The sequence below is a fragment of the Amphiura filiformis genome, chromosome 10, assembly GCF_039555335.1.
Source record: "Amphiura filiformis chromosome 10, Afil_fr2py, whole genome shotgun sequence".
Taxonomy (NCBI): Eukaryota; Metazoa; Echinodermata; class Ophiuroidea; order Amphilepidida; family Amphiuridae; genus Amphiura; species Amphiura filiformis.
Window position 1 is genome coordinate 19,387,990 of NC_092637.1, and position 26,799 is coordinate 19,414,788.

The window sequence follows — 26,799 nt, forward strand, 5'->3', positions numbered from 1 at the left end:
CAGCCTATGTTGCTCATTAACAGGGCATGTCTGTCGATCCAAGCAAGAGAGCCAGTCTTCTGTGGAAGCTAGTGAAATACAGACATTTTCTACTTTCAGAGAGTGTACAGCTAAAATATTCTATCATGTTTTTTTCCCTGTTTTTTCTGTAAGTGTATTTTGTTGAGCTTCATAAGCCCTTATCAGGCTAATCTTAAGATTAGTTTACAGTTCTTATTCGAAATTAAAATGCAAAATTCCTTTTAGGTGTAGTCCTCGCATAATACGGCGATAATGCCAAGCATATATGCCATATGACCTTGCTCAAAATAACACGGGCTGTAAGCTTACTAGTCCACACATTTTTAAAAAGGAATTTTGTGTTTTATTTTATTACAAGCTGCTTAACTATTACTGTTATATAACTTTATAAGCACTGGTACAAAGTTGAGCTTCAAAATCCATACACCCATATAGGAGACATGACCTTAATCTTATGCACAAGTGTGAATTTCATATAGGGTTACCTGAATGGGTGACTCGTGACTCCATTTGAAATCTACTCAACAAAATTAAAGCATCAGAATCTGACAATCCTAATTAGCAGGTTTTCTTTTCTGTTCTTTTGGTGCCACGGGAATTCAGATCTGGATAGTGCAAGTGTTTGTTCCTGAATGAAATGACAACTTATGCATCAAACCTATTGAACCAATCGCTTTCTGGCGATTTGAACACATATTCGACCAAGCAAGTAAGAGCAATGCAGTGAACAATCATACAACGCCACACACTCATCGAACATGCTGTCGTCATTGTGCGATTGGTTGTGGTATTTTTGCGACATCTTTATGAACTAATTTGTGATCATCTGCTGAGATGGTCTACTGACTCCACTCATTTTCACTTGCTCAGTTCAGTTCAGTTTTAGTTCAGTTCACTTGTCAGGGGCTACACAAATGATGGTTATCAAGAGAATCAATGCCAATATTTCAGTAATGTAGGATAAAGCTACTTTCTATGATTTTTGGGGGCTATATACTGCACTTATCAAAAAATATCACACTTAATACAAAATCTAGTATGCCAGTATGTATAAACTCATTGAAAATCATAAAATACAGATGTCATACAGCAAATTCCTCAGTATCATATTAACAATCGGTGTATACATATTACTAAGTTAAACTAATGGAGTTCAATACTTGTGATCAAAGTTTGTTCCTTTTTTTGTGTCAAACATAATACCTTAAATATGCTTTTAATTATTAAAACCATTTTATCTCCATTGTCTTTCCCATAGTTTTATTTTATCAGTGTACATGAGAGTTCAAGGGCAGCTTGTATAGATCCATTTAGCATGCTCATACATTCCAAAGTATCCTCCTTACAACATATGTATTGATTAGTTTTTACCAGATTTATATTAAGTTATATAATTCTCTTTAAAACAAACTTAAGCTCCTGATTTGTTGTAGTTCAACAGTATTGTCTGTCCACTCAATCTAAACAGAAATGAGCATGGAAAAACAAAACAACAACAAAATAAACAGAAATGAGCAAAATTCGCTGATTGATAATTGCTCCTTAGGCGACGAAAAAAGAAAACGCTGTGCTATGGGCCCGATCGACCCAGATTGTGAACAAATTGGGAAAAAAATTTCCTGTACAAATGAATGCCGACCCAAATTTCAGAAATTTCAGGAACAAATTTGAATGAATGAATTTTGTTGACCAAACGACCCTACTTGAAAGGTCCGTCCGCCCGTAACACAGGTTGTTTTTTTTTTGTAGCCTTGTGGTCAGATTCACAGCTTGAGTACTCTCTGGTATATTTATGTGATACATCTTTATTTATTTTTTTATTAACCACTAAAGCAACAATATAATATAAATGTTCTGCACAGCTAGATGTTGCTTTATGCATCAAAGGGGAATTGTTAATTGATCAGTGCCACAAGGGGGAATTTGTGGTTGAGTTATTACCACAGAATTAAAACCAGAGAACCAGGACTCGACCGCCATCTTGATACAGGCATGGAGCAAACATTGGGGGTATTCAGTTTCCCTCGGAATGCGCTCGAGGCATTCGTTGTCATGCAGGCGCGACATAGATAATGGGCGCATTTGAGAGACGCACTTGATGCGACCTGCACGCGAGTACCAAGACGCTACAGATGAGACGCAGAATTGTTTTCGTTCGTCTACGCGCACCGTCGGCAAGGACGAATACACCCAAATTTCTCCCCATAGCTGACGGTGCGATTGTATGTGGCAGTATAGGGAGTCCCGGTTCTCCTTCTCTAATTCTATGGTTATTACACAACAGGATTCTCACCTCTTACCAGGACCTCTTATTGCTAAGGAAAACATTGTCTGTTTAGCTAGCCCGTCCAGACTACACAGACAGAATATTTTGTAGGAAGTTGATACAAGCCCCGTCATGCTGCTCATGATGTTAGCCAATCTGTGTGTATTTCCTTGTGCGAGTTAAAATCAAATAATTCTGTGAAGGTCTCTTCATAAAATATATATACAAGCGTTTGACGTGATAATTTTCCAGATCTTCACCTGCCATCGTCGTCCTGGCCGAAAGGCCACTTTTAACCAGACTGGCCGATAGACCAGTTGAAATAGTTTGATTAACAGTTTAATATGATCTTACTGCTGGTGGGACGGTGGAGCAGTCTTCTTGATTTAGGGTTTTGTCAATGACCGGTCTGTAATCTAGTGTCACCTGTATAATGCAAAAAATAATAGAGTAAATGGTTAATTACATATCTGCAACATGGGGGCACGGTCAAAGACTTCAACTCATAATCGCAATGTAGCTTGAGGTCGTGGGTTTGAATCCCTGCGGTGTCAATGTGTTGTGCACTTTTGTACTTAAAAGGGATCTTCACTCCAATTGCCTCACCCCACCCATGTGAACAACTGAGTACCGGCTCTATTCAATGCTGGGAAGGTAACACTCGCTGGAGGAGGTGTAGTGATCCCCCAGCAGCAGCATTACATGGAGGAGTCTGTCCCAATCGCTTCCAAAGAGAGATGGGCACTCCGGCCTGTGAAGATGGATTCGTCCCCTTCTTTACAGCATGTATCAGTGAAAGAAGCAGCCCTTCAGCAGGCCTGGATATTATTTTGCAAGAATCAGAGAAGTCATTTTCAAAGAGATTCTCCTAAACCAATTTGTGGGAGTCTATTCACCCTTTGCACGGATTCACCATCTTGCAACCAAAACGAGGTTCTCCCTGCAAACGCATGTGGAAAATGTGCATTTTTGTTTCTCACGCTTTTCTAGTAACGCGAGAAGACTTTTGCAAAGTGTGTGCGACAATAAAGCACATGTTTGACAGGTGTACGCACACACAACTTGCACTTTGTGGGTAGAACCTCATTTTGAGATGACCGTGCGATTGGCAAATACATGGTTCACTACAAATCCCTGCGCTTTTCCCCCTCACAAGGTGAAATAAAATTCTTTCCCTGCTTGGGAGACAAATCCTGAGTGATCAAATGATAAAACCAATGATTGCCTCTAAGATGATCTGGGTTTCTGGCTTTCTAATGGTTTACAATAATCATGTTGGGGATAGAACCCAAGACCTATTAAACCATACACAAAGACTAGGCACCTACCTTGCCAGATTCTACATCTTGATAACTTAGTGTGTGTTTTCTCCAATGCTCTTCATACGGTCTGGGTTTCTGACCTTCTAATGGTTTGCTATAATCATATTCATCAATTCGCACCTGTTCAAGAAAACAAAGATAACATGCAGTTTAAAGGTACATGAAGCAATATTTCCTAGTATTCAGTTATGTATGTATGCATCATGCTACACCAGTAATGATATTGAGTATTGCATGCTACATTATAACATTTGCTGAGGAGGACGCCCTCACTGATTTTTTAAAATTCATTTCTTTACATGATTATATTGTACTTTATTAAACCAATATACCCTGCAAAAATCAAGACTCTAGGTGCTGTAGTTTTGTCAAAATCCGATATTTTGAATAAAACGATGGAACCGGCGTTTTAATATTACGATGGAATTATTAGTCGAACGCATACACAATGTTCATAACACACTGTACGTACACGGCATGCGGGACGATGATCTACATAACAAAGGGTCGTACCATAACATGACCGAAGGAGTGGTACGTATTGGCGACATATGCGCTGGCAGTAAATTTCAATTTTCTTTGCGCTGCGTAGTTGTTCGGCTCAAAAATAAAAGGGATATATCTGACAGTAAAACTAACATTTTATGGCAAAGAAATGCTAATCTATTTTGTATGAAAATGTTATAATATGGCTTTAAGTAACAAAGTGGTTCTTGAATCACAAGTGTCGACCTGCTATCGTGATAACCTTTGGGCTAAGTTCCCAAGGACACAAGAAAAGTGTCTGAGTTCAGCAGCATGATATTACCTTGGTTGATGATTGTGTGACATGATATCGTTATGAACACGGCAGAGTGCCGAATACGCAAAATTGCTGTTCTGAGTAAACGGCGTTTGAAAATCTTGGTACCATTCCATTGGTCCTTCTAAAAATTTAGAACATTCGTGAGCACTCATTTGAAATGTACATTATAGAAGTGAATGTAAACAAATTATTGGCAATACTTGCATGTTCTGAAATAATCGATATATCCCTCAAAACGCGTTTTAACAGCTATTCGGCTTTATACTGTATCCAAAATGTCTCTACCATTGCGAAGAGAGAGGTCGAATACTCATTCAACTACGTGTAAACCATAGCACGCATTTTTGATTTGGGGCTTTTGTGTAGAAATTACTGGTTGTTCTAAGGCTATGTAGACTTAACTTGCTATATAAGTTATAAATAGTCATACCTGTAATATTTAGCAAAAACTCGAGGATTTTAAAGCAAAATAACAATATTGGCCTATATTTTGCGTATGATTTTCCGGGATTTTCCAATTTCACGGGCGCGCACTCACATTATTAAACCACAACAATATCATGTGGGGAATGTTTGTACTTATTTTGGTATCACTGTGGATAGAAGGTACCTACAGCTATACGTTGGTATCAAATATATTAGTATAGGACATGTAATATAGAAAATTCGGGGTTTCCCGCTATACAATACTATATAGATCAACATGATTTGTACAGCTAAGTATACGATGCGTCGCTCTGCCGAATTCATTTATCCCACTTAGGCGCGATTCGTCCAAATCAATATTTCAATAACTACGTCGGTGAGTAAGATTTACCATTAATTTTTGGTGGAAATGAAAGATAACCTGAAACATAATCATAAGCATACAAAAACTCAAAATTCTCGATTCGTCACTCTGCCGAATTCATAACGATATGATTCTTCACACAGCATTGCTCTCATTTGATGCAGTGTATTGAATACAGTGCCCACTGCATTGTTCAACTAAAGTTCAAATCATTAGATATTCATTGGTTGAATATGTTTTGATGGTAGCGCATCTGTGTTTTTCATAAGAGGTCTGCAATTTTCAGGCTAAAAATGTATTACTGCTTCTTTGTCATCATTAAGGGTATACGATGTATTGTTGGTCGAAGCAGCAAAAAAATTTAGTTAACAGCATCTTGTGAATGGTAGTGAGCTTTAGCAAACATTGCATTGCTCAATTCATAGCGAGCGTGTAGAAGAATTCAAATATCACAGATATACTTTTGTTAGGCCCTGTGGTTCTTGAGTTATGTTGTAAAGAGGGCTGAAACAACAACACTTTTGTCAAACGTACATATAACTCATTAACAACAATAAATTAAGCAAGTTTCTTAAGTATATGATTTGTAGAATGAACTTATTATTTTTCAATAATATATTAATTCAGGTAATGAAAATCAATTTTTTTTGGCTGCTTCGACCAACAATACCTCGTATACCCTTAATTACTATAAATTTCTCATGTTTGTTCTCTTACCGAGTAGTCTTCCCTCGCATGTGCTCCCCTACTTTCCTTCCTTGCTTCAGCGCTATATATAGTCTGTGCAGCATTCAATAGTAGGTTCTGCAATTCCAGGGCTTCTACTAGATCTGTATTCCATACAATGCCATGGTCATATAACTGGAGAAAAACAAAGACGAAGAAAATTTTTATTGGTAAATTACAACAATTTAAAATTTCATCTATCCAGGCAACTTTGCCGAATCTTAAGCTTAAGTTAGCTGCAGGGCTGTGACACATGTATATATGATAATAATAATAATAACAGCACTTAATATAGCGCTTTTCCAACCTGATCAAAGCACTTTACAAAGATACAAAATATATACAAAAACATATAAACCAGAAAAAAAAGCTTAAAAACAGCAACAATCAGTACAAGTGAGTTTTTAGGTTACTCTTGAAACTATTTACAGTGGGAGAAACTCATGTTTAAGGGGGTACTACACCCCTCGATAATTTTGTGTCTATTTTTGCATTTTTTTCAAAAACTAATAACACAGTGGTAACAAAAGTTATGTATATTATAGGGGCAAGGAATCCAATTACCACACTAGCATTTCAGTGACCCAAGACAAGCGGTTTGTTATTTATGATAAGAAATAAGATACCGCTAGGATGTACCTCGTTTCCTATCATAAATACTGAACCGCTTGTCTTGAGTCACTGAAATTTCAGTGTAGTAATTGGATTCCTTGCCCCAATAATATACACAACTTTTATTACCAGAGTGTTATTATTTTTTGAGAAAAATGCAAAAATAGTCACAAATTTACCACAGGGGTGTAGTACCCCCTTAAAGGGATGTTGTTCCACAGTTTGGGTCCCTGTACACTGAAAGACCTATCACCAATTAATCTGTTGCTCCTGGGGACAACTAGACGAGTTGCGTCTAACGACGAGCGTAAACCCTCTCTGGTTGGGATATAGATCGTCAAAAAATCAGACAGGTAGATTGGTGACAGATCATTCAGTGACTTGTAGATGTATAAGAGGATTTTGAACATGATGCGTTTTTCGATGGGTAGCAAATGGAGGGAGTCAAGAAGCTCGGATGACGAGTAGCGGCGAGGGACTTGGAATACAATGCGAGCAGCTCTGTTCTGCAAACACTACCTGTATGCCTGTACAAACCATGAAGCTGCTTTCTACAGTAACTCAGGTTTTAGCCTAAAGCCATGCATATGTTATGAAGATGACAATGCTTGCATACAGTTTTGATATTTGGACATACTTATCCTATTTTCCTTTTGATTGACATTTACTGGGCAATTCTTAGCATAACATATACTTAGTTCCAGATGTACACATGCAGTTTCAATTGAAATGGAATGAGAAGTATGTTCATTACTTTATTATCAGAAAGAAATGATCTTTTGCAGTAATTCTGATCTCATAGAGACACTGTTCGACGGTTTAGACCAATATTTCAGTATTTATTGACAGCTGAAGTTTACAATAGGTTTGTCCGTGTAATTTTGCAATTAACGACCTGAGCGAAAGAAGACCATAATTCCACTTACCCCTTGACATGTAAACACTGAAGTTGCGTGTAGTTTTGTATAGTTTGGTTATGTTTTATACATGTTCAGGGGCCCAAACAAATCTTTCACAACCTTTCATGATGTTTTCACCCTGGAACATGTATTAAACATTATAAAACCCTAAGAAACTATACGTAACTTTAGTGTATACATGTTGAGGGGCCAAGTGGACTTACTGTCTTCTTGCGCTCAGGTCTTCAATTGTGACAGGTTTTGAGCCAGAGGATGATTTTAGGAAGCCCCATCATGCACTGCAAAAGTGTTATCACTAGAGTTTCAACTGCCACTTTACTTTTCAAATCCCATTGAATTCTGTGCAAAAGATGTTGTTTAAGAATTGTGTGTGTGTCATTATTACTTGGTCGAATTTCAGAACAAAAGTGATGTATGCATAAAGGATAATTCACACCTTCTGTAGATAACATAAAATGTGAAATCGACTAGCATTTTGAATGTTTTTTAATTGTAAATATATTGGTCCAAATTCAAATTTAACCTTGCACGTCTATGCAGTGTGCGAGCAGTGGTATCATGTTCACTCACACAGCTGTGCTAACCGCAAGTCAACACAGTGGCGTGTCGGGTAGTGCTCAAATCATCCTCTGGTTTTGAGCTGACTTACAATGTGGCATGGAAATTTCAGCATTTACGCAACTTATTCTACGGGAATTAATGATTGGGTGGAAGAGTTAATTCACCAGCCTGTACCAAGGATTCTGGATTTACTGTAAATTGTTTGTAAAAAATGCCCCCTCTCTCTAATAAATGTTGCCCATAAATTTTTTTTTTTTAAATCTCCCAGAAGAGTACAAATTTCAAATGGAATGAACACATTAGGCAACTCCGTTTGAATTTCATACGCCCTCTGAGAATGATTCAACATGAATCTTCCAAAGAGGGAGAAATAGTTTCAAATAGGACTGGTTAATGTGCTATTTCATAATTCCATTTGAAATTCATACTCCCTCTGTGGAAGATATTTCTAACATCTTCACATGGGGTGGAAGAGTTTCAAATAGAGCTGGCTAATGTGCCAATTCCTTATTCCATTTGAAATTCATACTCCCTCTGTGGAAGATATTTCAAACATCTTCCACAGAGGGAGTGTGGATTTTAAATGGAACATACCATTGTTGTCTTACCTTAAGATCTTTCAAGCCAGCATATACCTGGTCCACAAGTTTGCAGCCTTCTTCCAGAGTCTCCCCAGTTCTGAACACAGCGGCATTGTTCTGCATAACCTGTATATAGTAATGAGGAGTTACCAATTCAATGATTATTGAATGATGTATGCAACAGATTCTTAACCCCATGAGAGCTACTTGCCGATTGGCCAAAAAGTTTTCATTATCATTATTGGAATAATCAGCAACATTGTTAGAATAATTTCACCACGCAAAATAATTGGGGTGAATTATTTGCAAAGCTCCATTCTGATTGGTGATTAAAGTGAAGATATCATGTAATTGACCAATCAGAGGCAATGTTAGATCGGCAGGTAGTGCTCAGGGGTTAACAATAGTATGGATCAAAAGGATATCTTACCCTTCCCAGAATCCTTTGCAACATTACAGCAAATAACACTCTTATTATTTTGTACAGGTTCCCGTTATTTTCATGTTGAGAATCGACTGGCTAAACTTGGATCGATAGTCAAGAAATCACCATATAATATAATATTTTGCAAGATTTGGATGTGCTCTGTTCATCTGGGTAATTCATGTCACTATCAAACCATGCTGCACTGGATAGCAAATTCGTAAAGTAAATTGAAATGGAATGCATTGTGGGAAATTTAAGATATCTTCTCCGAGTATGGAGTGTGATTTGTTTAACCCCAAGGTCCTTATGAACAAAAGAGTTAGACCGGGTCTAAAGTTAGAACTGGTCTAACTGGAATTTAGTTTCATTAGGAAAGGTCCTTTACTCTTATTTCCTTCCTAAAGTAGCTAGCAAATTTTAATGCAATGTTCAAAAATAATAGAAAATAACTTTTAAAGCAAATGTAAAGGAAAAGGTCCTTTCTCCTGGAACTTAATTCCACTTAGACCAGGTCTAACTTTAGACACAGTCTAACTCTTTTGTGCATACAGCTCTAACAGTCTGCTTTTTGGTGAAGGTAAAGGAAAGAAGGAAGAAAGAAAGTAGATGAAGAGGAAAGTTTTTTCTATGCCCTGGTGTTGAATGATTGGTGCCCATATATTTTGATGTTTATTGGAAAGCCAAATCTCTTCCAAATGCAACATTGGATGACTATATTATATAATTTATGACTTGTTATACAATTAATCTACAAATCATTTTGAATCTTATGTTGAATTTTGATGTATGAGACTCATTCATTATCAATGAAAACTGCTGGGTACCAATCATTTTGATACAGCTTGTATATCGATCCATAGTGAACAACAATTTTGCAGTTTTGCAGAACATTTTTATTAATTTGATCTACATTTGAGTTGCAACCATTTTGTCCCCTAGAGAAGGTATGACCTTAATCTTCCACACAGGGAGTGTGTATTTCAAATGGGGTTACCTGAATCATGCATGGCAGGAAAAGGTGGGCAATACGGGAAGCTCATTGCCGGGAAATTTTTGGTTTTTGACCAAAAAAATAAAGAAATACATAAGGGAAATATGTCATACTGGAGGGAAATTTGGTAAAACTGGAGGGAAATTCTGGATTGCTTGCACGAAATTTTTTTTTTCAGCCTCTGGCTGAATGGGCGACTTCTTTTGAAATCTGCACCACCTGTGTGAGAGATTAAGGCCATGTCTTTGATAGGGGTGCATGGATTTTGACTGGAATAGCCCAATATTTTATTGTAATTTAGTATCTCATAAAACAGTTATTTTGTTTTTCCCACAGAGCAAACTGCAAGAGCAAACCTTATGCTTATATTGCCATCAACTGTCTCCTACCTTTTGCAAGTTGAGTCTAAGTTCTGCTGTCTTAGTACTGCCATTAGCAAACCTAAGTTTGTCTAGATTAGCTACACTTGCCTCGCCGGCATTCTGCAAAGAAATGGACAGAGGTGATTAGTTAAGCACCGGAAAAATTTGTGATTTTTGAGAGCAAATTTTGTGTGGCAGTTTTGGAAAATTCACGATTTGTGCGATTTGTCCATAATATTCCGCCAAAAGTTCAAAATTGCAGTTTTTAAATTTTGTAAATGTTTTTTCTCCTTTTTTTCTTGGGAATATTTTCCCCCGGCATGTTGCGGTCTTTTTTCTGCATGGATTGTATTGCAGATCGCCATAATTTCTTTCAATTTTTTTGGAAAATTAATACTTTAAAAATGAATATTTTGGAAAAATCTTAAAATTTGTGGCCGAACTTAAAATTTGTGATTATAACCAAAATTCACAAATTTTGGCGTTTTTTGCACGTCACGAATTCTCCCGGCACATATGATAAGTAAACTGCGCACAAAATATTATTGTCTCATAGCATCACATATTGTGTCGGATAGATGGCAGAGATCGCAGCACATTCATCACTTTGAGAAATGCACATTATGTACAATGTATCATTTCATGATAGAGAATATGCATATACGTTAACTTTCATTTCTTAAAAGATACTACATATTGTGAAGTTATATTTTTAATACACATATTGCAAAAAGTTATATGTCACTATGTGAAATGACATTTCCCGATACAGCGCACGTACGCCACTGTGGTTTTTAGCAAAACTATCTCATCCACCAATATGTGATGTGACTCATGACTTAACATAACAGGCAATTTCTTGATGAATTTAACACTCAATAAAACAATTTATGAGTTCTATGGATGGATTAGGCACCCATGATACTTACTGAGCTGAGTTCTGGTTGGCTCTCCCCTGGTTTGTGTTCTGCGCTAATAGTATGTGCACATGCCCGACCAAACACGACAAGATCTAGCAATGAGTTGGCACCTAGTCTGTTGGCTCCATGTACTGATGCTGAAGCTGACTCACCACAATTGTACAACCCTGGTACTATCTTGTCTACACCATTCTCATATGTAATTGTCTGTGTGTACAAAAATTGATTTCTTAAGGGCTGGGGTATGAACGTTTGGACAGTATTTATTTTGGGACATTAGAGCACATCAGACATATCGAATTGCATTCTGAATACGAAGAATGTCATTCTGATATCAAATAATTTTGGTTTTTGAAATTCGCAATTTAATACACATTTTATGGCAAATCATTAAAATTGATATTTTTGATATTTAACAGTACTCAAGTAAACTTTATAAATCTGATGATTTATATTAACGTATGTAGGTGGGATGAAATGCGACGATCAATTGAAAATTTTGACCTTTCGTATTGAAGATATGGATTTTTTTCCCAAAACACCAAAAAAAATTAGGTCTTTTGGGAAAAAAATCTATATCTTCAATATGAAAGGTCAAAATTTTCAATTGACCGTCGGCTTTTCCTCCCTGCTACATACACTTTAAGAATATATCATTAGATTTATATAATTTACTTCGAGGACTGTTATATATCAAAAATTTGAAAATTATTTGATATCAGAATGACATTCTTCAGATTCAGAATGCAATTCGATAGGTCTGAGGTGCTCTCATGTCCCTCAAAAAATACTGTCGAAACGCAATAAACGCTCATTTTAGATCCCTTAAATATTATTACTGTAACAGTGGATATTTTTGTGAGGTTAACATTGAATTGTTTCACTTGTATTTAAATTTGCCACTCTAAGCTTCCTTACATGTACTACCTATTTACAAAAGGATTTAACACAGGTGTCATTTCTTCCATTATTTGCCCCAAAGGGGAGGAAATAATTTTTGCCTTTTGAGGAAGAATATTTTGTTTTGAAAAGAAGAAAAACAAGAGGGGAAATAAAAGTGCCAAGAGGATTTAAAGCTGCTGTGAGACTACCACCAACAGAAAATACTCTAAGGCTGACTTTTGCAGTATTACATTAGGGAACTTATCAGCTACAGGGGAATCTTGTAGAAAAATAAAGATATTTTTCAAAATGTACACATATAATTTAATTTTTAAACTGTGGGTCGAGCTGTTTGACAAGAATACTCTGCAGAATACGCACGCTTAGTTTTAATGTGTTCAAGAAGAATTTTATTGAGATTTACAAGTTATTTACTTGAGGTTTTTGTATGGTGGTTTTTGGAAAAGAAAAAAAAAAAGCGAACAAACAGCAGAAAAATAATGGAATTTACTCCCCATTATAGGTTTGTATGGGTTGCATTCAAAATAAATACAGTTTATAGTTTTTAACATATTTTGTTTTCCTGGTGATTCATAAAATTAAGTGGAAGAAAAGGAATTTATATGTGTTATCTAAAACAAATATTGCATTATTCATTCAATGGAAAGAATATTTTCATTTGAAATATCAGAACTGTTGCATTTAACTTGGCAAAGCCTCATTGAATCATGAAAATATTCTTATTATTGTACTCATCATAATCATTCAATATTTGCAGGGTCAGAATTTCATTTCACAGTGTGAGAATCAATCATGATTCTTGCAGAATATATTTGCAAGAATAATTTGATTCTTGCAAATCAACTTCTGTGTAAACTACAAAAGTTTGCAAGAATCAACTTTGATTCACACAAATCTGTTCATAAGAATCTTTGTGAGAATCGATTCTCCGATTATCGCCGAAATTCTGACCCTGATTTGTATACCAACTGATAAGCTGATGATACTTCCATACCTGGCCTCTATAATTTGTGGGCACACCACCCATATTGTAATGTACAGTTGGCAAGACAGGGATTGGATCACGAGTCACATCTACACCAGCAAAGATCTGAGCCGTCTCTGAGATGCCTGGTAGACGCATGGCAAGCTGCTCTGGGGGCAAGTGAGAGAGCTGAAGGTATACATGATCCTTCTCTGGTCCAACACCCCTGCAAAGAACAAGATAATTAATGGTAAGACACAGGGGGGGGGGGGAGTATGGGTTTCAAAATGATTAACCCTGACCAACATACTCCCCCTATGGAACATATTTCCAAGATCTTCTACAGGGATAGTGTGGATTTCAACTGGAATAGCCCAATTTTTACCTTCCTTCCCGGATTTCTATCGTCATGGAGCGAGACACCACATCTCTTGATGCAAGATCTTTGGCAGTTGGTGCATAACGCTCCATAAATCGCTCGCCCTCGCTGTTGATCAAATAGCCGCCTTCACCACGAGAACCTTCTGTGATCAGACAACCTGCTCCGTAGATACCTGATGGAAAAGTAACATAAAAGACCAAAAACTATAATGTTAAGTACTTATCTCCTCTATGGGTTAAAGAGGCATTTCGTAATGAACAGCCTCATCGCCCACTTTTCTCAAAAAAAGTTGAGATTTTTATACTACTGGAAACCTCTAGCTACATAATGTTTGTGTGCAAAAAATGTTTTGCAGATTAATTCTTTTAGCAAAAATATCGTCAAATTTGTAATACGTTTTGGTTAACCAGAACGAAATTACAACACCATAGCCTATGAAGCCGTGTAATACACATAATCATGCATAACTCACATACGCAAAATCAGATTGAACCGAAATTTTGGGAATAAGCTTTTTTCATGGATATCTACTGAAAAATATCATAAAAAGATCACAAAAATACTCCTACTTGTTGATACTTATATTCAAGAAATGTCTTAAAAATCTTCTATACAAGGTGTGTGAATTTTAAATGGGGTTACCTGAATGGGTGACTCCATTTGAAAACTACACCCCCTGTGTGGAAGATTAAGGTATAGGGTGTATGGATTTCAAATGGAATAACCCATTGTGCTACCTGTCCTAATTAACATTACTAATTAATTCACTAATTAATTACCTGTTGGGTGAAACTGTACAAACTCCATATCTTGATTTGGTAGACCAGCTCTTGTGACCATGGCGGTACCATCACCAGTACATGTATGTGCTGAGGTACAGCTGAAATATGCACGCCCGTAACCACTGAAAAAGATAAACAATAAAAATACATTCATACATACATACTATCTAATGGCCTGTGTGATTGGTCACGATCTGGCCATAAACAATGCAAATGTCTGGCTGCGCAGCATGGTGATTGCAAGACAGACACAAAGAAGGAAAATCATATTTTAAACAATGTTACATGTTATTTATGTTATTATTTTGATGAAATACAATCAACGAATACTGTATTGTCTGCAATAAACGCCCCTGTGGCGTTGCATTTTTCCAAAAGGGGGCGTTTATTAGAAGTGAATTGTCAGTGAGAAAAACTTCAAAATCAAGTTTAAATTCCCGATGGTGCTCCTGTAGAAAGGAGGGATTTACGATTATACTAATACTTCTGTTCGTTTCCAGGTTGAAATCCAAGCTTAAGATGGCAGTGCCCATGGAATACGATATTATCATAGTAAAATAAGTAAATACTACGAAATTACATCTGTAAGTGCATATTAAGCAAGAAACTAGAATTAGGCAATGAACTGGATGGAAGTTGGAGTCATAATAGGTTTTGTCCATGCAATTTAGCGATCGTCACTGACATGATTGATGCATGTTTTAGCTTACTCACACGATATGGCATGATTTTTGTATTTTTGTCCATTTTTCATTGAAAAATGGGGCGGGGCACAGTGTCGACTTCCTATACGATAAATATAAATTTAATACTCCGTTGGTGAGCGACGGCGACTGGTATTTCACCTAACGCAAGAAAAGGAGTTCTATCTGATTGGCTAGCAATCGATCGCTTAGGTTAGTAGTCAACTACAAACTCAAAACTGAGCACCGTATTCAATTCGATTGAAATCGATATTCTATTATTGACGTGGATAAAGAGAGTGATAGTGTGTCAATAATGTACATTGTATTACAGCTGGATTTTACATGCATTCTTTTATATAAATTTTTTCTCAAAGAGTTGAATATGATAACAATTTTTACTCAGGATTTCAAATTTTTTACCCGCAAATTGCAGTTAAACATCCACAGCAAAATACCGATCCTCACTAATTAGTGTATTTAATTTCCAGTTAGTGTATTTAAGATAAAACCTGACAACAAATAAAATTTTCTTGCAATAGAAATATCATAGGGGATGCTGATATGGTAGGTCGCAAACCGCCATTAACGTGGAGCTGCTACGCGTAGCTGACTTTTTGCTCCGTGGAGCCAAATTGACCAATCATGATCATGTTAGAGTTTTTCATTACTCGGAGGTAAAACTGACTAATTAAGTACGACTTACTCATTACGTGAAGCGAATTTATTCATTAAGAATTTGCCAGACGAGCGTCACGTAGTTGCAAGATATCCTCGGTCACGAAAGTTATGATTCAAAAAGTAGTTTATGAAAAGTACGAACTGACTTATTATTAAGATGGACATGCACTCATAAGAAACTCATACAGTATTGTACATAACTATATCATGATATAGCTAGGCAGAGTGGTGGTAAACTATGCACACAGTTCTGCGATCTGCAGTGTATCGCCGGGCTAATTTGTATAACTTGCGCGTGTCCCTCAAGAATTCGACCTTCAGCAAACTGCAACCCAGTTCGGATTTACTTTATATACTAGTAGTAGGCCATACATACTGTAGTTACTGTCCGTTTTCCTATACACAATACTCAGTGCGCTCACCATTGATGCGTGACCTCTACAAATAGTGTATGTTAGAAGTATAGGCCATTGCCTAGTTGACGCCACTGTGTAAAAAATAACCGCCAATATTTAAAGTATTCTCTGAAATTCTAGAAAATATAGTTTTGTAACATGTCCTAAATTTTTAGCTAATTTAGGTGTTTGGAAATATTGGTACTTTAGTGTTTTAGGAAGGGTATGTAAACGACAGATAACACCAAAAAATATGAAGAAATTATTTCTAAACCGTGTTAAGTCATTAAGCTTCTCATTTTCAAGAACGCTGGTTAACAATAAGCACACTATTGTCTCATTTCGTAAACAAAAGCCCACAGTATTGTTACCTTGCGTTAAGCTTTATAATCGCTTCACTCAACTGAAACTATAATACCAGCTCATTGCTCATTGCACAGGTAAAACAGACACAAGTGCAGTGTGTATTTAACCAGAGAAGATCTGATGTAACATAGTTGAGCTGTTTTCATTGAGTGTTATCTTGGTTTATTAGCTTTTAATAGGGTTTAAGTCCTTCAAAGGTCGTGGTGAGTTCTACTGTAGACATGACTGCATCATGATTATTTTAAAGTCAACAACATTCAACAATATGATCACCGTGATAGTATGAGAGTATCAGTAGGGGAGAGCGGGGAGTGTTTGCCCTATTTTTTTCTGACCAGCCTAGCAATGTCAATTTTAATGTTAGGGATGACCTTATTAGCCCATGTGAAAGCCCCATGTCTTAGCTATATACAGCCACAATCCCAGAAATATAGGCCTTACAATAGCAACAGGATAGAGCAAACAAAAAAGTTTTGCAAAGTGGCGAACTTGCCCCATATTGGGGCAGGTTGGCCCATATGGTGGGGTAAGTTCACCCTAATCACAAAAAAAAAGATTTAAACTTTGCATAACAATAACATATTCAATGAAAACATTTAGCAAGAGTATACAGGACGTTCATTCTCTTCTGAGGAATCACTAAATTTGTTGCAGGGGTCGGGTCATGGTAAAATGTAGGTTGCCAAAGTGAGCTTAAATGTATCATGTTTACAACTTTGGGGAGATTATGGATTAGACATAAACGGTGGTATGAGTAATACTGATACCACATCACTTTAAAAAACATGCTTTTCAGTAGTTTTACCTTGTTTAATGGTATAATTATCAATATTTTGCATAATACGCTTATGGGGCAGGTCCGCCCTCCTGTTTGGGGTAAGTCCGCCTGGGAAGATATAGGCTAACATGCCCCATCCTCAAAAGGGCTTAACGTGCCTTTGTGCACATTTTTGTATTTTCTTCAGGGTATGCAAAATACAAATCGAACAAGAAGTTTATAACTGCATTTAATCTTTGAGAAATCCCATATGTTCCCAAAACAGATTTCCATTAAAACCATCTGTATTTATGTATCAATGAAAATACAACATTATTAATGCAACAAAAATTTACGTTTTGGTGTAATTTTTTTGTTTTGGCTGCAGTTCGATGAACACGTCCCTATATGTCGCGTAGCTGATACGAGAAGTTTATAATGACCTATGTCACCTAATTTTGCCATCACCAAATCCCCCGATAGCCGTAGTGCTGAGAAACAAGGGGTGGGCGAACCTGCCCCTAGGGCGAACACTCCCCGCTCTCCCCTACCGTGGGTGTCAGTGATCCTGGCCTGACACAGTAGACAAACAAACATGCCACACACATGACACATGCATGCAAGGTAACATTGACTATACACTAATCAAACAATGGTATTGATCCTGTACAACTGGTCGTGGTTTATTTACAATCGATTCATTTAAAATCCCCATAGTAAACATTAATTTTGGCAAGAGTTTGGCAAAAGTAATGAAAAGATCTAACATGAGTCGTCAATTTAGCGCCGCGAAGCGAAAAGTAAGCTACGCGTAGCAGCTCCACGTTAGGCGGTTACGGCCAGCCATATATTGATCATGCGAAAATCGTAAAACATAGAATAGAAACAGTGTGGCAGGCTCTCAAAATCTCAAATTGTATGCTTAGCCTGAGTCGCACGGCCTATCTCGAACCTATCAATAAAAACCCATCTCGGCCTATCGCGTAGTTGTTGAAAAACGTGAGGATTCATCGTACTATCACGGCAATTTTTAACACGAAGATATAGGGATGATGACGGTGTGCGGGGGTACTTCAGAAACCACTGACCGATCCTTCAAGAGTTCTGATCCTTCGAGCACCTGCCTCCTGTGTGAACACAGCTATTTAAATTAGAAGTTATGGTGACAAAATTTGACATTTTTTAGAGGACAGAAAAATAAACACTACTCACCCTGTGGCAATTATAGTATTCTTTGCCCTAAACCTATGAATAGATCCATCTTCTAGACATAACGCAGTCACTCCACGACATTCACCATTCTCCATAATGAGATCCAATGCAAAGTACTCAATGAAATAGTTGGTGTCATAACGCAGAGACTGTGAACAGACAAGATGAATACATTGGGTTTTTTTTAGAATTGAGATTTTTGGGACAAGTGGATGTATTGTGGTAGCCAAATCGACAGAGTGTTTACTCTCAAGGGTACATAACACAAAATAGCTTTCCATAGACTTTACATGCAAAACAGGGGTCACATTTTAGGCCATAAAGTCGAGTTACGTCTTACTTTGAAATATATATTTGATATCATATTAATCAGAACAAAATTCTGCATAACATCTGAAAATGACACAACATTTTAGGTCTACTTTTTGAGAAAAATAGCGCTATATAAAAAGCCCTATTTTCCTGTGTTTACGTCCGACTGCTAACCGCGTTTTGACCTCGTGTGTTCATGCGCTCATTCACGTAAACATCACTCAAATTTTCACGTTTTCTGTTCAAATTAGTAGAGATCACATTCACAAGTTCTAGCAAAACACGATTTGCAACACTAAAATTGTTAATATTGTATCGATTTTGCACAATTTTTATGCAAAGTTGGGACTATAGGCGTGATAAACTTTTGCCGGAAACCGTTTCACAGGCGGATTTAGTGGTATGAACACTCAAACTCAAAGTGTGTGCTCTGTAAGTCTGACAGCCCCAAATCTATGATTCATTCTTCAGCCATTGAACTGTCAAAGTTGGCAACATAAAAGATTGTGCATAAAAAGGACAATTCAATACGAGGCCTTTCTTGATGGCCACTAAGCTAACCCAAGGTATCACCTTTAGTTGTAGCTGGTGTTCTTCATGTGTTACTGATCAAAAGTAAGTACATTTATTGAAATATTGCAAATGGCAGCTATTACATTCTACTTCACTTACAATGGTCTTGCACTCAGCCAACATATCGTCATTGTGCAGGAAAAAACACCTATGTGCTTCTGGCCCATGAACATGTTTAAAACAAAACTGCCAAGAGAATACATAAGAGGTTTTGCTTTAAACATGTTCAGGGGCCAATAACACATACGATATTCAATTATCTCTGTCTCACCTGGCCATACAGAGTATGTAGAAGTGAATGTCCAGTCCTGTCAGCTACAGCGCAGCATCTGTGAGCTTGACCGCCTTTGCCGTAGTCATAACTTTGACCACCAAACGCCCTTTGGTAGATCTTTCCCTCTTCTGTTCGACTGAATGGCATGCCATAGTTTTCCAACTGTAATTGTGAGTAGACCATAGATTAAAGAGGAACAGATAGCTTACTAAAGAGGCAAAGTGCCTGTGCTTTGCATGCAATGAGAATTCTTGCATATTCATGAGGGTCGATCAACTGTGTCTAGAACCAATCCATGTCAACTCCAGGGATGTACACCACAGATATTGTTGAGAAAGTAAAATCCTGAAAATTTGAGCTTCTTCCATTTCGTTTTCCCGTGGCAGCAATTTGAAATGCGTGACAAGAAAGACGATGTTTGAAGGTCCATTTAAATGTATAAAGGGAACAGCTACAAATTTGAAAAGTATGTACCCTGGGGTTTTTTGTCTGTTTAGTGTTTGACTGCTATGTACACAGTGATTTTCATCACTTCCAGTGTACTGTTTTCCTGACACTTTTGTGGGCTCTGGAATTGGCAATTTTTTGCCATCGAACTTTGCTTGTTTTGTGCCTACTCTGGATGTTTGGTTTAGCGTGTCTGTTTATATGCACAGTGATTTTCATCACTTGTTCTAGTGCAGTTTTGTATTACCATTGATCCTTGTTGTTTTTGCAGGTTTAGCACTTTTGTGAGCCTTGGAACTGGTAATTTTTGGCTATCGAACTTTGCTTACTTCCTATGCCTACATTTGCTGGTTTTGCCCCCCCCTGCATATTGTCTAGTCTGTATTTTACTTGTTTCCCCACATCAAGTTGGTGTACCTTGCTCGTTTTCCTTTCTGTTGTTTATATTCAAGGTATCCTCTTGTATCATTTATTGATCCTTGATGTGTTTTGTGTCCTCGTCCGTTGGATTCACCATTACCCACTTTTACCCTGGGGTACCTTTTTGTGTAGAATTCAAATTTGGCATCAGAAAATGTGTAACTCTCTTACTTTAGAAGATATATGGCCTTCAAAATGCATCCCCTCCATGACCAACTTCCGGGGTTAGAACTCCAAAAGTAAACATAATTTGAGTGTCTGGCTTGAGATAACACATACTACAGCAGATATTGTATTTGTATTTTGGCTGTTCCCATGGTAATATGCTGGTAATTAACAAAGCAAGTAAGGAATCATTTTGATGCAGCTTACCTCGATCACAGCTTTGGGAGCCTCCTCTGTCATGTAATGAATAGCATCCTGGTCTCCCAGCCAATCAGATCCCTTTACTGTGTCATACCTGCATATAGATCAACAACAACAAAAAATGTTGGAAGTGATTTTGCAGGAAAAGCATTTTTGTGTTTCAATTTGTTTACTTTTTGTTTTGTTTTTAATTGCTTCCACAATTTGTAAAATAATTAAATTGAGTGTATTTACATATATTTTTATTTTCCATTCAAACTCAGTTTCGCTCAAAATTCACTAACAGGACAAAATGTTTTACTCTAATTGACAGACCCAATTTCAAGTGTAAAAAATATTTAAGTGAATGGGGACAGACACGTAAACAGATGTGAGTCAGAAAGGTTATTATGGAGTGCTAATTATGGGAGGGGCAAAAGTATGTTGAATAAAAATAAAGGTGTTAGTCAGGATACGTTATTCAATGAATAATGTATTCTGACTAATACTGTTAATCTTTTTTGCCACTTACATATGCCATCTCCAGTTATCAGGTTCCATATTACCCAAAGCTGCATTGATTCCTCCCTGAAAAACAAACAAACAAACAAACAGAATTAATGGTTGGTGTTCTGATTTTTTTTTCATATGGCACCACTACTTGTGGTCTCAGATACTGTTATTTGGGTCAAGCTCTACAGTATGCTAACACTGGGGGTGGGGGACTCCGCATACCTTGCACTTTCGGAAGTGTCGCCCCTCAATACCCTCTTTTTCAAGCTCTTTTTCCAATCTGAAGACCCTTATTTATGTGTCAGAGATTTAACTCCAAGCACTTACATTTCTGAGAAATTTTCGCTGGAAAAAAGTCGTAACAGAACCCAATTTCAGTTCTGGAGACCCATTTTTGTTTTCAAACATTCATTTAAGTACCCCCCAGTGACTTTTGTCCTAGAGAGCAGAGTCTTACTCTGAATAGACACTCTCAATCTCAACTGTGCAGTTACATTGTAGACTTGTGACAAATACTGTTGTGTTGAACCCATGTTGCACACATGTGCACATAAAAACATCTTTCACCTGCAACTGTGGCACCGTGGATGTTGCACAGGCAATCAAGGATTGACATTTCCCACTGAAACCATGGCCTTTTGTGCATGATTCTGATGACTATGACACACACAGTGGACCTGACATCGAATGGGGGGACGATGGACTAAATTCTTTCCAAAGGTGTGTACCAGTGTTCGAATTTAGGAAAAATAAATGGTTGTCCAACGGACAACCAGATTACAATTTCTGGTTGTCCGTCTAAGTTTTTGGTTGTCCGTAGGCCTACAAATGTGATTTTTGGCTAGATTTATGGTTGTCCGGCGGACAACCGAATCAATATTTTTGGTTGTCCGGCGACTTTTTAGTTGTCCCGGCAACCGGACAACCAAAATTTCGAACCCTGGTGTGTACCATACTCTGGAATAGGTCTCGTATCTGTAGATGTCCATGGTATTTAGATGTCCATGTTTTATGAGCTTTAATTCGTACAAATGTCCATGGTTGCAGGTAAAACCACAAACACAACAGGGGCAAAACCGGCAACCCCTTAGGTCTCGGAGTGCACCCAGGGCTGAAATGTGCCAATAATTTTCAGCAGACTCTGTAGTGTGTGCACTTCATCAACCCCCGACCTTCATTTTTGAGGAGCTTGATTGTACCAGAGCTCCTACAGCTCACCCTTAACAACATTTCAGGAGTATGATTTACTGAGCTCCTCACTAACTTGAATCCCTATGTTTTAATACAGATATTAAAAGATTGAGCTCCTTGTAGAGCACCTAAGTAAACTCAGGAGAGTGATTAACAGAGCTCCTGCAATTTCAAAAATGAAGGCCTGCCCCCCCGGCTATGGATACACCCTAATCATATACAGTCAAACTCACCTGTGCAGCTACAGTGTGAGACCTTGTAGGGAACAGTTTTGAGATGCATGCCGTCTTGAAGCCATCTTGCGCCAAACCAAAAGCTGCCCTCAATCCTGCCCCTCCAGCACCGACAACCACCGCATCAAAGGTGTGATCCACCACTGGGTAATCACGGGATATCTGCAAATATTTAAATATCAAGTGCAATATAATAAGTATGTAGTCTTAAATGTAAGGCTGCTAGGAATACACAATTTTATGTTTGCAGCGCAATTTGCTTTTCTTTTTTTTCTTTTTTTTTTTTTTTTGCAATTAAAAAAATTTCTCAGATTTAGAGAGTCCCTGGACCTAGGGTGAATTACTGCAATCATTTGTGGTTGATAAAAAATAATTGGAAAAAAATTACTCATTTAGTTCATGGGTGTTTTGGTAAAAATTGTTAGATTAGGCGATGAAAAAACACCCTGTTCTAGGGGTGGAGGACGGACCTTTCAAGTAGGGTCAGTATGTCGCCAGTCAGGTATTTTTTTGTTTTTTTCTGGAGGCTAAAATTACCCTAAAATTTCACCAAAATTTAAAAATCTGAAGAATTTTTGCAAACATTTTTTCTAAAAATGTTCATCCAAAATAAATTGATAAATTTTGGCACAAAAAGGGCTGATTTTACATGATTTTAGCAAAATTAATTTTTAAAAAAAATCTCCAAAACGCAAATTCTGGGTCGGTAGGGCCCGTAGAATAGACTTTTTTGTCGCCCTATGTGCAAGATAACATGTATTTTGAGCCCAAACAAACTGTCAGAAAAAAGTTCTTACCGTTCCAGTCTTTGTTCCATCGCCAGTTTGTCTTCCCTCAACGGAAAAATGAAATGGTCTTGCTGCTAGTGTTCTTGCTGCAAGGGATGATTTCTACATAAGAAAAAAAATCATCCAAAATTCCCATCAATTTCGTCTGATATTTACCACTTCAATCACTATACAGTACAGTATACAATAAAAATTCCATTAAAAAAGGAATGGGGCGCCCAATGGAGCTTTGATGTAATGTGCTGCAATGTAACCGTTTGGATACTTTTTTTCTTTAAAACAATAATGTAACATTTACATAGTAAGCAAAACAGATTTGGAAATGTAAAGCATATTTATTGCATTGGAGAGGTATATAAAATCTAGACAAAAGAAGAGTCTAAATTTTACGGTCCTAAATTCGCGGTAAATTAATTGTACGGCTTCAATTGACTTGTGTTTGTTGTATATGCACTTCCGCATAAGAACTTGAGAGGAGAGAGTAAGGACCGGGGAGGGAGTGGGGAGCCTGATCATGGGGGAGGAAGCAAAATAGGGAGATAGCCATTGATACGAGGGAAGGGCGACACTGTGGCCCTGCACAAGTGTATTGGGGTGCGACAGGCTCATAAGCGGACCTTTTGTGATTTAAGGGCTTATTTTCAACGACAAAGTTTTTACAGTAAAAAGTGGACTTTGTCATTCCGATTGGCATGCATTTTGTCAAATTAATGTAGATCAATTTAACAATGTCAAAGACGAGCGGGCGCTAGACCATTAAAAACATCGGTGTTTAATAACACCCTCGCCTCTATTGAAATAAGCTGATATCTGATTTGGTACTTCAAAGTTAACAATGAAGTCAGATATCCAGATTACAGTAAACTTACTTAATCCCTTGCGTTTTCGTATCTGAACAATAGACTTACGGAAACTGAAAAGATAAAATGACCCTAAGTAAGTCAGATCTAGAAACACCACCGAAAATTAGCACTGTTTTGTTTATAGCTAAATCTTTTTACTGAAACTTAAGTCAATTCTTTGACAAGATGTAACTTTGCTACAGAAAGTGCTATGACAAAACGGCTTTCAGTTTTGGCTTTCTTTACTCAAGGGCTGTAATTTGATATATAAAACGATGTGGTTTGATGGCAAATTTGAATTCACCTTTCCTACCTAAATTATGGGATTGCAGTTTTAAATGGAGACCTACTACCATGACCATGATGACTACCAATGTCAATGCTCATTGTAGGTATCCCAGGCAAACCTTAATTAAAACATTTGCTAGTCAGCCAAATTCGCCTAGAACACAATACATAATTTACATAGAAATATAAAAGAACTGGCCTAAGAAGGAAACCTACATAAATATGTTGTCTATACTTCACTTAACCCAAATATATGATTTTTTATGGTGATAAGTCACTTTCGCACATGGAATTTTAGAGGATTTTGATAGCAGTTCCATTAAAAAAGCTGCTATCAACATGAGATTAAGATCTAGAAACACCACCGAAATGCTTTTTTGGGGAATTTTGCTAGCTGAATCTTTTTGATGAAAGTCAATCTTTGACAAGATGTAACTTTGCTACGGAAAGTGCTATGAAAAAAAGGTTTTCAGTTTTGGCTTTCTTTACTCAAGGGCTTTAATTTGATATATAAAATGATGCAGTTTGATAGCAAATTTGAATTCACCTGGCATTCCTACTCATTGAGTCATTCATGTCATAGACATTAGCCAGCCAGTGGTGTTGGCCCGTACAACAATCAAGTATCGATTCATGATAGTATAGACTTCCCGAGTAAATTATGCACATAGTTTATTATTAATAATTTAAAAGAACTAGCGGGACACCCGCGCTACGCGCGGGTCCCCGCTAGGTGAGTAAATGGGAGCGTTCACTAAAACGGGAGGAATTACTGAACAGGTAGAATCATTGAAAAGGTAAATTTCATTTATCTGAGTCTGACCCTCGTTAAGCCTAAGTTTCCATTTTAGCTTCTTTCTTTCTTTTTAGTTTCTTCTACATGGGCCAATTTTGTTCCATTTTTTAAAAACATTTTGCTGCTAAGCTTGCAAATTTCCGTTACCATGTTTTTTATTTACTCAATCCCGTTCCCATTATTTTCTAAATCTGTCCTTTCTTACATTTCCCTGTTGACTTCATTTTTTATTTGCTGCTTAGCTTGTGATTTCCCGTTTCATGTTATTTATTTAGTTCTGTCCTCAGTTTAATAGCTTTTTTTTATTTAAATCATCTAATTTTATTAGATTTTATTATTCTTTCCTTCTTTAGCCTATTTTATTCCCGTTTTCATTTTCTTACTGTGACTAACTATATAACCCACATACTTGTAGGCCTACCTGTTTGTCCTCATTTTGTTTTCTTTTTTAATTACAGTAGGCCTACCTCTTCATGTTGTTTGTACTTTTTAACACACATCTTTTCCCCGTATTTATTACGCCTACGGTCGGTCGTTCACATGTATACATGATCATGATGTACCGGTACGGTATTAACGGTGTACACTTGTACTGCAGCCTGTATTACAACTGTTTTACGTTGAAGAATGGTCTACGTGATAATTATTACAATGTCGTGTGTAAAAAGTTATATGCAAACTGTTAGTTACTGAATGTGTTTCTTGAAATCCTTCACAAAATACATACTTTATACGATCACAACTTAATCTGCAAAGTAAAAGAATAAATCGGGATACATTACCGTATGAGAAAGACCAAAATTTCTCAGGGCAGCCGCACCAAATCTCTGTAGAGTAGCCATTTTCCACTAGATTTTCGTAAGGAAACATCAATCCAAGGACGGGGTTGTATAATCAGGCTGTTTGAAGGTAAAATAGAGGGGAAGGTTCATGCAAGTGCGATTTCTAGTGATGATGTTAGGTCAAAATTATGCAAGGCTGTGGATCGTTAACAGAGGGCGGTAGATACTAGTTTTGAATGGGAGGGAGTCGAATGCGATACCCGAATTTGACAAACTTGTTTTCAAGCTTTTTTTCAGACTGATTAGGACTATTAAAAACTATATAAAAAATGTTTGATTTGCGAAAAAAAAAAAAAAAATTGGGATCATTAAGATAAAGGCCTTGGAACTTTTTTCTTCTTTTTTTTTTTTCATTTGATTTTAATTTTTTCTTTTTTTTCAAAGTGGCAAAAAAAGTCTACTCGGGTCGGGCCTATAGTAATTTTTAATAGCTTTTTAGAGTAGGGCCTAGGTCGTATATTTTGTAGGTCTATAGCACTATAGCATGCTGTCAAATGATATTTTAT

General features: G+C 37.1%; 1 protein-coding gene across 1 annotated transcript; it reads right to left on the reverse strand.

Annotated features, from left to right (window-relative positions):
• Positions 1-352: 352 nt before the first annotated feature.
• On the reverse strand, positions 353-26,367 carry LOC140162615 (succinate dehydrogenase [ubiquinone] flavoprotein subunit, mitochondrial-like). Its single transcript, XM_072185883.1, has 16 exons — positions 26,234-26,367; positions 23,535-23,627; positions 22,738-22,899; positions 21,333-21,388; positions 20,828-20,915; positions 19,586-19,750; positions 18,430-18,578; positions 14,333-14,457; positions 13,557-13,725; positions 13,202-13,397; positions 11,314-11,511; positions 10,412-10,504; positions 8,632-8,730; positions 5,922-6,065; positions 3,616-3,729; positions 353-2,713 (listed from the first exon to the last, which is right to left on the reverse strand). The coding sequence occupies exons 1-16, from the start codon at positions 26,291-26,293 to the stop codon at positions 2,627-2,629; spliced, it is 1,998 nt and encodes a 665-aa protein (XP_072041984.1). The 5' UTR covers positions 26,294-26,367; the 3' UTR covers positions 353-2,626.
• Positions 26,368-26,799: the final 432 nt, after the last annotated feature.